Here is a 15,777-nt window from a genome sequence, read left to right on the forward strand (position 1 = left end):
TGTAAGATCAATGAGAAATTTGATAGATTTCTGGCGAATTGTCAGATACACTACTCAGATTATGTCCAGCTTCATTTCTAATAAGCCTAACAGAGTATTTAGAGTACAAAAAATATTATATATCCAGTAGGTTACATGTCAAATAAAGAGGAAAGGCTGGACTTCGTTATGAAGCAAGAAACGTTCCAGTGATACAATATCGTACTGTAGAACGTAGTCCTGTAAAAATATATTACCGCTGTAGAGTTGCAGCATGCAGACGTATCCATCTCATGCAATTATTTTTTGGAAGATATCTCTATTGGTAATATTCGCAGATTCTAACAATCGTGATCATTACTGATAAACTCTGGTACTCCTTACCATCTGTTTTTGAACCGCGATCTCAAACTAAGAACAGTCACTGCAATAGCATAACGAGTGACGTGCAGGACAGCAATAGTTCGTCGGGCTGGACAAACATGTTGCTGTATTGATTTTAATGCGTCGTTCTGTACCCAAAAATGTTGAACATCTGTGTTTTAACCTACTGTGTGTAGTTGTGCCTGATCAATGGTGCTCTGCACTTACTGCTGTTGCATGTTTTCCTGTTTTAAATGTTTTCGGCTTTCTTCAGGCGGTGTTATGGAGATTATTATATTGTTAAAGTTATCAAATCTGCAATGGAGTATACTTTCCTGGTTTAATAGCATGTGAATACAGTAGACATTTTTCGTAAATACACCTAATTTTTGCGGTTAATAATTCTAATGCAAACGTAATTTTCACTTAGTTTTCATTTTTGTGCTAGTACTTTGAAGATGGTCCGTGGTCGAAACCGGTAACGAACAAATTCATCGTAAGAGAGCACTGTGTGTTATCATGCGTCCTCCATGTATATCGATGCTGTTGACAGTCCTCTGAAAAAATTTGTTTTGCTTTTTTGGCAGATGTATATCCCATGCAATACAATAAAGATCGATCGATCTCGTAAATAAATCTAATTTCACATTTGAAAAATAAAAGAGGTGGGGGAAACTGTACTCGTCACATGTCGGTATCGGCAGTCTACCGAGATTTTCACTTCCCGTCAATAGAAGGGATTGGCAGTCAGTGATAATAACAAACAATTTACTTATATTTAAGTACATTATGAATACGAGACAGCATCATAAACGTTTACTAAATGTTTTGATAGTCATTTCTCTTGTATTTATTTAGTTATGTAACAACAGTCTCAACCTAATTTCAAATTCCTTGCCACAAATATGTGCCGTATTCGAAGATGACCGTCTCTGTAGTGTACGTTCACGAATCCTTTTTTTTTTTCGTTTGAAATATAGACCATAAGCGCTAATGAGTAGGAGGAACCTACGCCAATTAGTTGTCAGGACTGCAGGTCAAAATATTCTCCCTCTTGCGTCCTCTAACTCCGCAGTAGCCGCGCTTCATATTCCTCTGGCCCTGAGGTAAGAAGCCAGTTTTTCTTAATTCATACCTCAATCCACTAACGTCAACTAAAGTTAAGCCCATCATAATATATTACTGTCTCTGTAAGCATTTTTGTTTAATACTGAGCAGGGAAACTACCTTCTTAAGAACCTCTTAAAGTTTGTTGACGTTGATGCCAGAGGCTTGTTATTGTAAAATAAAACAGCGGAATGCCCAAACACTTAATGGGGGCAGCATGGAGCTCGCGGCCTGTAGTTTGATCACCACTGTTCTTTCAGCACGTGGACGGTTATTAGTTTGCTAAAATTCTTTTAACCGCCACTCATTGATTTCAGTAACACTATTCCTTTCACTATGTTAGAATAATTTCGGATTAGCTCACGATCCTAAGAATTAATTACCCTCCCAATTCAGACGATAACGGATACATTCATCTATGTTTACAAACACGAAATACTATATTTCTGTTTTGTTCACTACATAGTTTATTAAAAATAAAACAAATGTAACAAAAATGTATAATGGTAATGATCACTGTTAAACTGTCACGCACTTTTCACACATATAGTGCATGATATCCCAGATCCATAAGGAGAGAAGACTAGTTCATTCTTCGATGCCATTGTTTCTCTGTTGTGTTCATCACCACATCTAGAACAGAAATTCGCTGCTGCCAGCTGGAGACAGCAGTGGTCTATGCAGCATCGTTGATGAGGTCTGTGCAGCATCGTTGATGAGGTCTGTGCAGCATCGTTGATGAGGTCTGTGCAGCATCGTTGATGTGGTCTGTGCAGCATCGTTGATGTTGTCACCAGACAGTGACTGCCGCCATCAGCAGAAGCAACAGCAGCAGCAGAGCCTGCCCAGTGGCGCGGCCCGCCATGTTGCAGCCGTCTTCGCCACACGTGTACACGTGGCCACTGCGCCACGCTCCAGAGCCCCCCATGAAGGCGCACCGTCTCTCCACCCAGTCCCGCGACTCTGCTAACAAACCGACATGTCCTCCCAGTCAGCTGCAAAAGTATAAAACGGAATTACATCTACACGTAAGACCGTACTACTCAACCACGATACTACTGCACTTGGCCTCCTATGGCCGTTATCAGAAACGCCTGGTGACACTACAACAGTTGTATGTACTGTGGAACGAACAGCTTCACGGCAAGTTGCCTGGTCTTTAAAACAGCAGAACAGATTCTAATCGGCTCCAGGCGCACAAATAAACACACGAGTTAGCAAAGCACCTTCACTTCAGGTGCAATAATATTGTGGTTGATTAACGCATTATAATGAAAGGAAAACAGAACAAGTTCCTGTGCCGTCTGTTTGTTTACGGGGTCACCATGAAAATTCACCTCACAATAACACAAGAAAATGGTTTTTAGACCAATATCCACTTATTTTTCGACATAGTCTCCTCTTACGTCAGTATTTTGGATGCATCACAAATAACAGCGGAAACAAACACTGGCGGGACTTGCGCCCGTGGTTTAGGGGTAGCGTCATCGAAACGTCTTCGACCCCGGGTTCGAAACCGGTCACTCCTTAAATTATGATTAATTATTAGCATTGGCGGCGGAGACTTTTGGCATAAGAAGTCATTCTCATTCTGCCAACGGTCTTTCAAAGAGGGCGGAGGAGCGAACAGTGGTTCAGGGCACTCTCGTCTTCTAGAGGTGGAAAACTGGCCCTAAAGATGGGAGAATCAGCAATGATCAACGGCAAGAGGATTCAGAAAACAAAGGAAACACGTAATGTGTATCCACAGGACATGTGACCTGTAATTGGAAAAGTGTCATGATAATCTCTCCATTGGGAAAGGATTCCGTAGTAGTCGCCCATTCGGATTTCCGGCAGGGTACTGCAGGGAAGGCGATCGTGAGAAAAAGATTGAATAATAAAGGAAAGGATAACTTTCTTTGAGTGGGGGCGTGGAAAGTCAGAACCTTGAACTTGGTAGGGAAACTAGAAAATCTGAAAAGGGAAATGATACGGCTCGGTGTAGATATGGTACGGGTCAGTGAAGTGAAATGGAAGGAAGACAAGGATTTCCGATCAGATGAGTATAGAGTAATATCAGCAGCCGCAGAAAATTGTGTAACTGAAATAGGATTCGTTATAAATAAGAAGGTAGATCAGAGAGTTCATTAACAGGATTGTCCTTATCAGAATCGATAGCAAACCAACATCGACAACGATAGATCTGGTATACATGCTGACGTCTCAATCTGAAGACGACGAGATAGAGCAAGTATATCGGGATATTGAAAAGGTAATACAGCAAATAAAAGGAGATGAAAATGTAATAATCATGGTGGACTGGAATACATTGGGAAGTTGTAGATGAAACGGTTACAGGCGAATATGGGCTTGGGACAAAGAATGAGACAGTAGAAATACTAATCGAGTTCTGTAATAAATATTCTGTTCAAGAATCACAAGAGAAGGATGCATACTTGGAATAGACCAGGTGGTACGGGACGATTTCAGTTAGATTACATCAGGATTAGACAGAGATTTCGAAATCAGATACTCGATTGTAAGGCGTACCCAGTAAAAGATATAGACTCAGATCACTAGACAGTGATGATCAAGAATCGGCTGCAGTTTAAGACATTAGTCAGGAAGAATCAATACGCAAAGAACTTCGATACGGAAGTACTAAGGGATGACTAGACACGACTGAAGTTCTCTAAGGCTATATGAGCAGCAATAAGGAATAGCTCAGTAGTCAGTACAGTTGAAGAGGTATGGGCGCCTGTAGAAAGGGCCGTAACAGAATTTGGAAAGAAAAACGTAGGTACAAAGAAGGTAACTCCCAAGAAACCATGGGCAACAGAAGAAATACTTCAGTTAATCGAAGGAAATACAACAATGTTGTCGGAAACTCAGGAAAATCAGAAGTACAAATCGCTTAGGAAAGGAATTAAAAGGAAGTGCCGAGAAGCTAAGATGAAATATTTGCAAAAAAAATCAGAAGAAATCGATAAACATATGATTGTTGGAAGGACAGTCCCAGCATACACGAAAGTTAACACAATCTTTCGGTGACATTAAAAGCGAAGGTGGTAACGTTAATAGTGTAACGGGAATTCCACTGCGGAGCAAAGATTACATAGGTGGAAAGAATACATTGCAATCCTCTATGAGGGGGAGGATTTGTCTGACGTGATGGACGAAGAAACAGGAATCGATTTAGAACAGATAGGGGATCCAATATTAGAGTCAGAATTTAACAGAGCTCACGAGGACTTAAGATCAAATAACGCAGAAGGGATAGATAACATTCCGTCAGAATTTCTAAAATCATTTGGGGAAGTGGCAACTAAAAGACTATTCACGTTGGTGTGTAGAATGTATGAGTCTGGCGACATACCATCTGACTTTCGGAAAAATATAATCAACACAACATCGAAAACTGTAAGAGCAGACAAGTGCGATAATTGTCGCACAATCAGCTTCGCAGCTCATGCAGCAAGTTGCTGTCAACAATAATATACAGGAGAATGGAAAAGAAAATTGAGGATGCGGTATATGACGATCGGTTTGGCTTTAGGAAAGGTATAGGCACGAGTGAGGCAATTCTCACGTTGCGGTTGATAGTGGAAGGAAGACTAAAGAAAATCAAGATACTCTCATAGGATTTGTCGACCTGGGAAAAGTTTTCGACAATGCAAAATGACGAAACATGTTCAAAATTCTGAGACGGATAATATACAATACGTACTAGAGCCAAGATGGAATAATAAGAGTCGACGACCAAGAACGAAGAGTTCGGATTAAAAACGGTGTAAGACAGGGATGGAGTCTTTAGCCCCTATTGTTCAATTTGTACATCGAGGAAGCAATGATGGAAATAAATGAAAGGTTCAGGAGTGGAATTAAAATTCAAGGTGAAAAAGTATCAATGATATGATGCGCTGATGACATTTCTATCCTGAGTGAAAGTAAAGACGTATTACGTGATCTGCTGAATTGAATGAACAGTCTAATGAGTACAAAATATGGTCTGAAAGTAAATCAAAGAAAGATGAAAGTAATGAGGAGTGTCAGAAATGGGAACAGTGAGAAACTTAACATCAGGAGTGATGGTCACCACTAGGCAACAGAATAACCAATGACGGACGGAGCAAGGAGTACATCAAAAGCAGACTAGCACTGCTGGAAAGGGCATTCCTGGCCAAGAGAAGTCTACTAGTATCAAACATAGGCATTAATTTGAGGAAGAAATTTCTGAGAATGTACGTCTGGAGTACAGCATTGTATGGTGGTTTAATATGGACTGGTGGAAAACCGGAACAGAAGAGAATCGAAGCATTTGAGATGTGGTAGTGCAGACGAATGTTGAAAATTAGGTGGACAGATAGGATAATGAATGAGGAGGCTCTACTCAGAATTGGAGAGGGCAGGAATATGTGGAAAAAGCTGATAAGGAGAAGGCACAAGATGATAGGACATTTGTTAAGACACGAGAGAATGACTTCCATGGTACTAGAGAGAGCTGTAGAGGGTAAAATCTGTAGACGAAGACAGAGATTGGAATACATCCAGCAAATAATTGACGACGTAGATTGCAGGTTCTACTCTGAGATGAAGAGGGGAGGAATTCGTGGCCGGCCGGATGAAATAAGTCAGAAGAATGATGACTCAAAAACTAAAATATTAAGAAAAAAACACTAGTGAGAACACGCTGGTGCACTGAACTTAAGGACAAAAGTAGCTTTGGCATGATGTGTCACTGTCAAATAACATACTTCGATGTACTAGGATCATACGTAGAAAGAGCTGTTACAGTATATGTAGTGCAAGAAGTAACTGGAAGAATCTGCTATGAGACATACAGAAACGACACTTCTATTTAAAGGCAATAATCTCACTGAAGTCGCCGCGATTCATGACTATCCTCTCGACATTACAAAAAGAGGGACATGATTGTTAACATGGGGTGGGATCACTACGGACGGTCGTGCATGCTCTCACGCTGGCCACAAGTTTAATAAGGAGTTCTTGTGGTAGGGCGTTCTATTTTTCACCAGCGCATGTAAAAACTGCTGGTTGGTCGTTGGTGCATGTGGATATGCCGCAATTGTCCCCGAACGAGTGTTACACGAGCCCGACGGCTTTTAAATCAGTGGAAAAGATAGGCCATTCAATTTTCCAATGTATTCTCGTTCAGAGAGCTCTTCCACTTGCGTTGTTCGATGCAGTCGCACAGTCACCCATTAAAAATGAAGTCATAGCCGAATTCACCTCTGAAAATACGCACATGTGGAAGAAGTACAGAATCGTAATAACTTTGAATGGTGAGTGAACCGTATTCAAAGACGTGGACCTCAGAACGCCCAAGCAACGTGGTCTGAGGCATGAGGCATGAGCAAAATCTAGGCGGGGAAAGTTATAAATGGGACTCACAAACCATGTTCAGATCAACTGCTGTAGAGGCTGTACATCGATCTTTGTATTATAGGGTGACCATTAAGTTTTAATGCTTTACGTTGAGTTTACGTACATTAATACTATGTGTCGAATGAGAACTGGACAATGGTTTACCGACTATCGGAAGTTAGGCTGTGAGGGAAGGGAGGGAGTCACCTCAGGATAAATCATTCGCTAGAGCACTGTCAGTGAAAGGCATGGTTGCAGGTTCGACTCTGGTTCAGCACATATGCCAAAACAACTATGCTGAGTGAAAATTACTTCCGGAAAGTGCGCAGGACAAGAATACTTTTAATATAAGAATATACAGCCTACAGTTGCAGCCCGCATCTCGTGGTCGTGCGGTAGCGTTCTCGCTTCCCACGCCCGGGTTCCCGGGTTCGATTCCCGGCGGGGTCAGGGATTTTCTCTGCCTCGTCATGGCTGGGTGTTGTGTGATGTCCTTAGGTTAGTTCGGTTTAAGTAGTTCTAAGTTCTAGGGGACTGATGACCATTGATGTTAAGTCCCATAGTGCTCAGAGCCCTTTGAACCATTTGAACCTACAGTTGCAGGTTAACTTTATCGTTTACCTAGGTTTCAACGTTAGTAATAACGCCTTCTTCAGAACCTGCAAAAAGTTAATATTATAATGTGCTAGTAAATTATATTAGATATGGTCATCCTACAGGATGCAACGTGCAGTACTTACATAAAATATTATTTAAATGTTTCCCTAAAACAATCATGTCCTAAGTCAACTTTATAATACTTGATGCATAACCATAACATAGAGCTACTACATCATGAAGTTAAGGGATACAGACTCGACACGCTTGAGGAACTACAAATTTATGCACACCTAATTACAGATAGAGGCAATTTACTGAACGATCAACTGTATCTAAAAAATAGGGCATACTTCGAAGGCTTCCAGCCTATATTAGGTTTACAATAATTCATAATGCATGTGACCATTACAGTTTCTATAATTATAGAACCTTTCCTACAGATGTTCATACGCGTTATCTGACTCGTTTTCTAACGCGTGCGTAATAAGAGTTTGATTCTATACCTCCCGCGTATGCGCGCCGCCCTCTGTGAGGCAGACGGCGAAGCCCTCGCGGTCCGCAGTCTCTAGTCACACGACGAGGCCCATACAACGGGCTTAAAGTGAATTTGCTACAGCTTGTTTCATAGGAGTGACAAAACCTTATGGTTATGCATCAAGTTTTATACAGTTGACTTAGGACATGGCTTGTTTTAGGCAAACATTTAAATAATATTTTATGTAAGTACTACACGTTGCATCCTGTATGATGACCATATCTAATATAATTTACTAGCACATTATAATATTAACTTTTGGTAGGTTCTGAAGAAGACGTTATTACTAACGATGAAACCTAGATTAACGATAAAGTTAACCTGCAACTGTAGGCTGAATATTCTTTTATAAACAATATCAGTTGCTGTCGCTGCATAAAAATGTTAAAAATTATGAAATACTTTTAATATCTGCAGAATTTGATCTTAAAAGGGCCTGTGAGTGACACTAAAACTCTACGTGCCGTAATAAACAACGATGATCCTCGTTGAAAGCTTTCAATAAAATTGTCTGCTTTCAAAGTACCCAAAGCGTTATGCCTGTATTTGTGAACTTCGTAAAGTATCAAAAATAGTTTTAGGATGACTGAAACGTCTGTCGCGCATCACAACAAACAACTTCACGGCATCTGCGAGCTCTTACCGTAGTAGGTAATCTTGGCGCACATCTGTTGAGGGTGCGAGCAGTCGACGAGAGGAACGCTGCCGGGAAGGAAAGGGTCGCCACACGTGGAGTCCTCGCTGGAGTAGCAGTGGTAGCACCGCAGCGCCGCTCCTGGAACAGCAAGTATTCATCACTGGACATTCTACACCACATCATCTTCATTCTAGTCGGCAAGTGCCTGACCTCTTGCACCAGTGTGTGGCAGTAGCGTTCCCACAACTCCTACAGTGACACCCACTGGAGGCATAAAGATTCTAGTACAGCAATGAAACGTAAAAATGTGAATTTTTGTTGAAATTGTTGAACATTTTGAATATTTCACAAGGGTCAATGAAGTGGAATCTAAGTATTTGTAGCGTAGGAAAACAATTAGAAATTTCGTGTTAATGTCGGCAAATATGTGCAAAGTACATGGTTAAAAAGAAAGGTAGAGGCACAACACACGCTAAACTATTCACCAAAGCACATATGGTGTTTATTTTTGCATGTTTTCTCATAACCTACAGTTATTTCTGAGACGATAATGATTCGCATTACTGACCTGTACTACATGTCCCAACCACTGACCCGCTCTCTAAAATATATGGGAGATAAATGGAAAGAAAATAAGTAAACTATTTATTATTTTCAATGTAATAGTCATAACGTTAATACATTGATCTCATTGTGCGACACGACGGTCAATGCCCTCGTGGAAAAAAATGTTTGCGATTGACTACGGAGCCATTACTGTATCCAGGCGTGCACTTCCTCCGAAGCAAATCAACACCCACAAATTTCTTTATTCAGGGCTCCAAAAATATAGAAATCGCACGGCGAGAGATCGGGACTGTATGTGGGCAGCCCCACCTGTTGCCAATGTTGTTTAGATTACGCTACACAAGTATCACTGGCAAGTCCTTCGACATCATACAGACCCAACCCGACCTTCAGCCCCCCTCCCCCCCCCGTCCCGTGCGATCCCCATGCATTTGGTGCTCTGAAGAAAGATAGTTATAGTGGTCGATATACTTCAGACGAGGAGCTGCACGCATGAGTACTATCATCGTTTTGCAGGCACCGCAAATGTTTTTCCATGAGAGTACTGACTGACTTGTCTCACAGTGCGATAAATGTACGAGGTGTGGCTAGAAAAAAACTGGACTAGTACTGGTGAAACAATAAAACGAATGCAATAAGGCTGAAAGTCGCGTGGCCTGTCACGTGACTCTTGCTCCGCCTACTGCTCGAGTTTCATCTGCCTCCTGCACTCAGTCTGCCCGTGGCGTCTGTTTTAAGTAGTTGACGTTTTATCTGTGCGTCGGAAAATGTTGAGTGTACAGAAAGAACAGCGTGTTAACATCAAATTTTGTTTCAAACTAGGAAAATCTGCAATTGAAACGTTTGTAATGTTACAAGTGTACGGCGATGATTGTTTATCGCGAACACAAGTGTTTGAGTGGTTTAAACGATTTAAAGATGGCCACGAAGACACCAGTGATGACACTCGCACTGGCAGACCATTGTCAAAAAAAACTGATGCAAACATTGAAAAAATCGGTAAACTTGTTCGACAAGATCGCCGTTTAACAATCAGGGCAGTGTCTGAGTTAACAGTAGTTGACAAGGAAAGTGTTAGGCAATCCTTCATGAAAGTTTCAACATGAACAAAGTGTGTTCAAAAATGGTTCCGAAGTATCTCACAATTGAACAGAAGGAACGCCGAAGAATGATTTGTTCTGACATCCTGGAAAACATTGAAAGTGATCCCACCTTTTTACAAAATGTTATTACTTGCGATGAATCGTGGCTTCTTACTTACGATCCCGAAACTAAACGCCAATCGATGCATTGGAAAACTCCTGGTTCTCCACGACAAAAAAAAGCACGAATGTCAAAATCGAAATTCAAGGCAATGATGACTGTTTTTCTTGACATCAAAGGGATTGTGCACATTGATTGGGTACCAGAGGGACAAACAGTGAATCAGCATTACTACATTAGCGTCCTGGCTACCCTACGTGAGCGAGTACGGAGAAAACGGAACGATTTGTGGAGAAAAAAAGTCATGGATCCTTCACCAAGACAATGCCCCAGCTCACAGTGCGTTGTCAGTGAAGACGTTTTCGGCAAAACACAACATTCCCATCTTAGATCATCCACCCTACTCACCTGATTTGGCCCCCTGTGACTTTTTGCTTTTCCCTACAGTCAAGTCAGCTTTGAAAGGAACTAGATTTGAGACTGTTGAAGCAGTAAAAGAAAAAGCGACGGAAGTAATGTATGGACTTACCGAAAATGATCTGCAGCATTGCTATGAACAGTGGAAAATTCGTATGGAGCGGTGTAGAGACCGAGGAGGAGAGTACATTGAAGGAGATAACATGAAATTGTAAATAAATGTTTTTTCCAGCATCAGTCCGGTTTTTTTCTAGCCGCACCTCGTATTCACAATCATTGCCTTTACTTTTGAAATAGTAAATAGTTTACTAACTTTTTTCCATATGTCCCGTTTTCATTCGATTCCGCTTGCAGATTTTCCAGGTTCCTCTTCTCACACCAGGATAATCTAAACTTTTGATTATAATGCATCACAAACTGATCACCGTCGATAATGATACTTTTTACATACCCAACAGCGTATACAGGATGACTTTTCCCTCTTGAAGGTGATGGAGGGAAAAAGTGTTGAACACTGTATAATGAGACCCAAGTACCAGTACCAGCTAGGTGGCACGTCAGCATGGGGAAATCAAGACTATCCTGAGGGACATTCTCCACTATCCGTACCACTTACAAAGCGTTCCGGCCTCTGCAGCGACAGTTTTTGTGGGTGGTTCGCCTCACAAGCCACCACAGTGTTAGTGATTTCTGTATCCATCCTATTCACAACGCCAAAGATTGTTATCCCCACATTCAAGTGGATATTCCTCCCTTGGAACGCATTTCCGACCTTATATCCATACTAAATTTATTCGCTCCTTATCATCTCAGCTGTCATTTAATGCAGTTTGTCGATATTTACCAAAAACAGCCTGTACATAGTACGTATGTAGCAGCGCTGAGATACACCTACATACACGTGAAAGTACATAGAGAGGGAGAGAGAGTATATACCAGATGGGTATAATTAAAGTGCAACTACTCTTACAGGTCCAGTGCGACAACGAAACTAGGTAGATATACTAGTGCGGTATTGCGGAACCAGCCAGCAGCTGCAAAATCTGGCGCTTTTGACGCGTCGTTTTGCGGTTGCAGCATTTCGTCGACGTCCCGGTGCTCATATTGAAAAAAAAATATGTAAGCGGTGATTAGTAATGAAAACAACATTTTGTCTCCCTAACTTGTTTTAACTTTTCTGCAAACATCCCGTTCCTAATTCATTACATATGGTAACATTTCTGTACGTCTTTCTTGCATTCACAGCGCAAGATTTGCACCTCTTGGTCTAGACTGTAACTAATTTCTTTCCAGCGTAAATCATTTCCATATTAACGTATTACCGTATGTCTACCAAGTTTCGCTGCCATACGATAGTTAGAGCCCACACTGGACCTCCATGAATAACTGCACTTTAACTACCCAGCAGAATTCGATGACGAACATAATGAATAGCATAGAATCATTTCTAGCTACCACAGAACACTGTACTTGCTACTGTTTCAGGTTCCTCATAAAAGGGGTTGGCCGTAGCTAAGCTTCACGTATCAGGAGTAGCGCCAGTGCAGTTTCACTTTCTCTGTTGGTCCCAGACGATAGCGCTTCAATTAATTAGGATCACTCGCTGTACCGTTGTAGAAAAATAGCGAATAACAGCGGTTAGCATTACGATAAAGAATCAGAAGATTTGAATTTATTGCGGCATTAAAGATTACAATAAATACACACTGTAACCATGGATGATCTAAACCTATCGTTAAATGATTTAGTCACAATATCTTGATTTGCGAAAAGTGGCAATTGACTTTAAATAATGAAAATTGTGAGGTCATCCACATCAGTACTCAATGGATTCTGCTCAACTTCTGTTACATGTAATATCACACAAATCCAAACGCTGTAAATTCAGTTAAATACTTAGGGATTACAACTACGAATAACTTGAACTGGAACGATCACATAGGTAATATCATGAAGGAAGAAAACCTAACACGGTGATTTATTGGCAAATACTTTGAAATTGCAACAGATGTACTAAAGAGACTGCTCACATTACGCTTTCTCACACTCTTCTGGAGTGTTGCCGTCCGGTGTGGAACCCGCATCTTCGATGACAGAGAACATCGAAAAAGTTAAAAGAAGGGCAGCACGTTTAGAATTATCGCGAAATACTGGAGAGAGCCACGGATATGATACGGGAATGTTGAAGGAAATCATTTGAACAAAACTGGTTTTCGTTGTGCCAGGATATTCACATGAATTTTCAATCATTAACATCTCCTCAGAGTGTGAAAATGTCATGTTGGTGCCGACAAGCATAGGAAAAATTGATCATCATATCAAAATGTGAGAAATCAGAGCTAGCGCGGAAAGTTCTCTTTTTCCAGTGATGCTTCCACAGGGAAACGGCAGAGAAATAGTTTGGAGGTCGTATCACGAACCTTCTGTCAGGAACTTATTTGGGAATTGCAGAGTGATCAAGTAGATGTCTAGGCGCTGACAATATACACTCCTGGAAATGGTAAAAAGAACACATTGACACCGGTGTGTCAGACCCACCATACTTGCTCCGGACACTGCGAGAGGGCTGTACAAGCAATGATCTCACGCACGGCACAGCGGACACACCAGGAACCGCGGTGTTGGCCGTCGAATGGCGCTAGCTGCGCAGCATTTGTGCACCGCCGCCGTCAGTGTCAGCCAGTTTGCCGTGGCACGGAGCTCCATCGCAGTCTTTAACACTGGTAGCATGCCGCGACAGCGTGGACGTGAACCGTATGTGCAGTTGACGGACTTTGAGCGAGGGCGTATAGTGGGCATGTGGGAGGCCGGGTGGACGTACCGCCGAATTGCTCAACACGTGGGGCGTGAGGCCTCCACAGTACATCGATGTTGTCGCCAGTGGTCGGCGGAAGGTGCACGTGCCCGTCGACATGGGACCGGACCGCAGCGACGCACGGATGCACGCCAAGACCGTAGGATCCTACGCAGTGCCGTAGGGGACCGCACCGCCACTTCCCAGCAAATTAGGGACACTGTTGCTCCTGGGGTATCGGCGAGGACCATTCGCAACCGTCTCCATGAAGCTAGGCTACGGTCCCGCACACCGTTAGGCCGTCTTCCGCTCACGCCCCAACATCGTGCAGCCCGCCTCCAGTGGTGTCGCGACAGGCGTGAATGGAGGGACGAATGGAGACGTGTCGTCTTCAGCGATGAGAGTCGCTTCTGCCTTGGTGCCAATGATGGTCGTATGCGTGTTTGGCGCCGTGCAGGTGAGCGCCACAATCAGGACTGCATACGACCGAGGCACACAGGGCCAACACCCGGCATCATGGTGTGGGGAGCGATCTCCTACACTGGCCGTACACCACTGGTGATCGTCGAGGGGACACTGAATAGTGCACGGTACATCCAAACCGTCATCGAACCCATCGTTCTACCATTCCTAGACCGGCAAGGGAACTTGCTGTTCCAACAGGACAATGCACGTCCGCATGTATCCCGTGCCACCCAACGTGCTCTAGAAGGTGTAAGTCAACTACCCTGGCCAGCAAGATCTTCGGATCTGTCCCCCATTGAGCATGTTTTGGACTGGATGAAGCGTCGTCTCACGCGGTCTGCACGTCCAGCACGAACGCTGGTCCAACTGAGGCGCCAGGTGGAAATGGCATGGCAAGCCGTTCCACAGGACTACATCCAGCATCTCTACGATCGTCTCCATGGGAGAATAGCAGCCTGCATTGCTGCGAAAGGTGGATATACACTGTACTAGTGCCGACATTGTGCATGCTCTGTTGCCTGTGTCTATGTGCCTGTGGTTCTGTCAGTGTGATCATGTGATGTATCTGACCCCAGGAATGTGTCAATAAAGTTTCCCCTTCCTGGGACAATGAATTCACGGTGTTCTTATTTCAATTTCCAGGAGTATAGATCGAATCAGACTATATGAAGAATCTTGATGAATATATTTAAGCTAATAGTATTATTTACAGTTGAACTGCCTTCCTTCACACCATGTCATATTATAACAAGGTATCAAAGGTTACATTACGGTCAAGAGGTTACGTTAGAGTCAGGACGAACGTTCAAATCTTTCTCCATCCTCCCCGGTGTTATGTTTACAAACCACCTAAGGCTAATGTCGGAATATTTCCATAAAAAAAGCTACGACAGATCAACCCAATGTGTACTTTGACTGCATATCTAATGTACACTCAAATTTTCTATCCCCACCTAGGCTCATAATAGTATAGTACAATATATCGACTTCTCCGCAGAATAGTTTTTCTCAGACTTCTTCTTCCTAATCTTGCAGCTTATGAAGTTTTTGCGAATCGCTCTACAAGCGGGTGGATATGGAGTTCGTGGTAAAATTTGTTGCCTTAGCCTCTAAATGTATTCGAACACCGAACTCTTAGCCCCATACTGCAAAATTTCTGCCTTGAATGAAACTGTAGGATAACATTTTAAGTGCAGCGAAATTAAAGCTGTGACCTCCTACCATAAAAAGGCACTGCTCGAATCCATAGAATATTACTTGAAGAACTTAAGCATAAAATTGCGCTGAAGCATTCGCCTGCCCCTCATTGTAGTTAGACCTTCGGCTGAATTAGTTCTTTACTGTTACCTTAGCAATATGCTCCTATTGTCGTCATGAAAACAGTAATAATTGACGGGAATCTGTACATCGAGGGATACCATCTGGAAGCAGCTACACAAGAAAGTATCAGAAACATCCAAACTTCTGACAGGATTTAGTGTAAGTAATAACTACACTCCTGGAAATTGAAATAAGAACACCGTGAATTCATCGTTCCAGGAAGGGGAAACTTTATTGACACATTCCTGGGGCCAGATACATCACATGATCACACTGACAGAACCACAGGCACATAGACACAGGCAACAGAGCATGCACAATGTCGGCACTAGTACAGTGTATATCCACCTTTCGCAGCAATGCAGGCTGCTATTCTCCCATGGAGACGATCGTAGAGATGCTGGATGTAGTCCTGTGGAACGG

General features: G+C 42.5%; 1 protein-coding gene across 2 annotated transcripts in view; it reads right to left on the reverse strand.

Moving 5' to 3' along the window:
* Nucleotides 1-2,005: 2,005 nt before the first annotated feature.
* Nucleotides 2,006-15,777, reverse strand: part of LOC124596569 — an 87,949-nt gene continuing 74,177 nt past the window's right edge. The window contains exons 2-3 of one of the 2 annotated variants that reach the window (XM_047135756.1): nucleotides 8,595-8,726; nucleotides 2,006-2,412 (exon numbers count right to left, since the gene is read on the reverse strand). In XM_047135756.1, coding sequence (XP_046991712.1) covers nucleotides 2,240-2,412; nucleotides 8,595-8,726 — 305 coding nt within the window. In that variant the 3' untranslated portion in view covers nucleotides 2,006-2,239. Of the gene's footprint in view, nucleotides 2,416-8,594; nucleotides 8,727-15,777 lie in introns of both variants that reach the window. The other variant, XM_047135755.1, reaches the window with a different exon arrangement.

This window comes from Schistocerca americana, chromosome 2, assembly GCF_021461395.2.
Source record: "Schistocerca americana isolate TAMUIC-IGC-003095 chromosome 2, iqSchAmer2.1, whole genome shotgun sequence".
Classification (NCBI taxonomy): domain Eukaryota; kingdom Metazoa; phylum Arthropoda; class Insecta; order Orthoptera; family Acrididae; genus Schistocerca; species Schistocerca americana.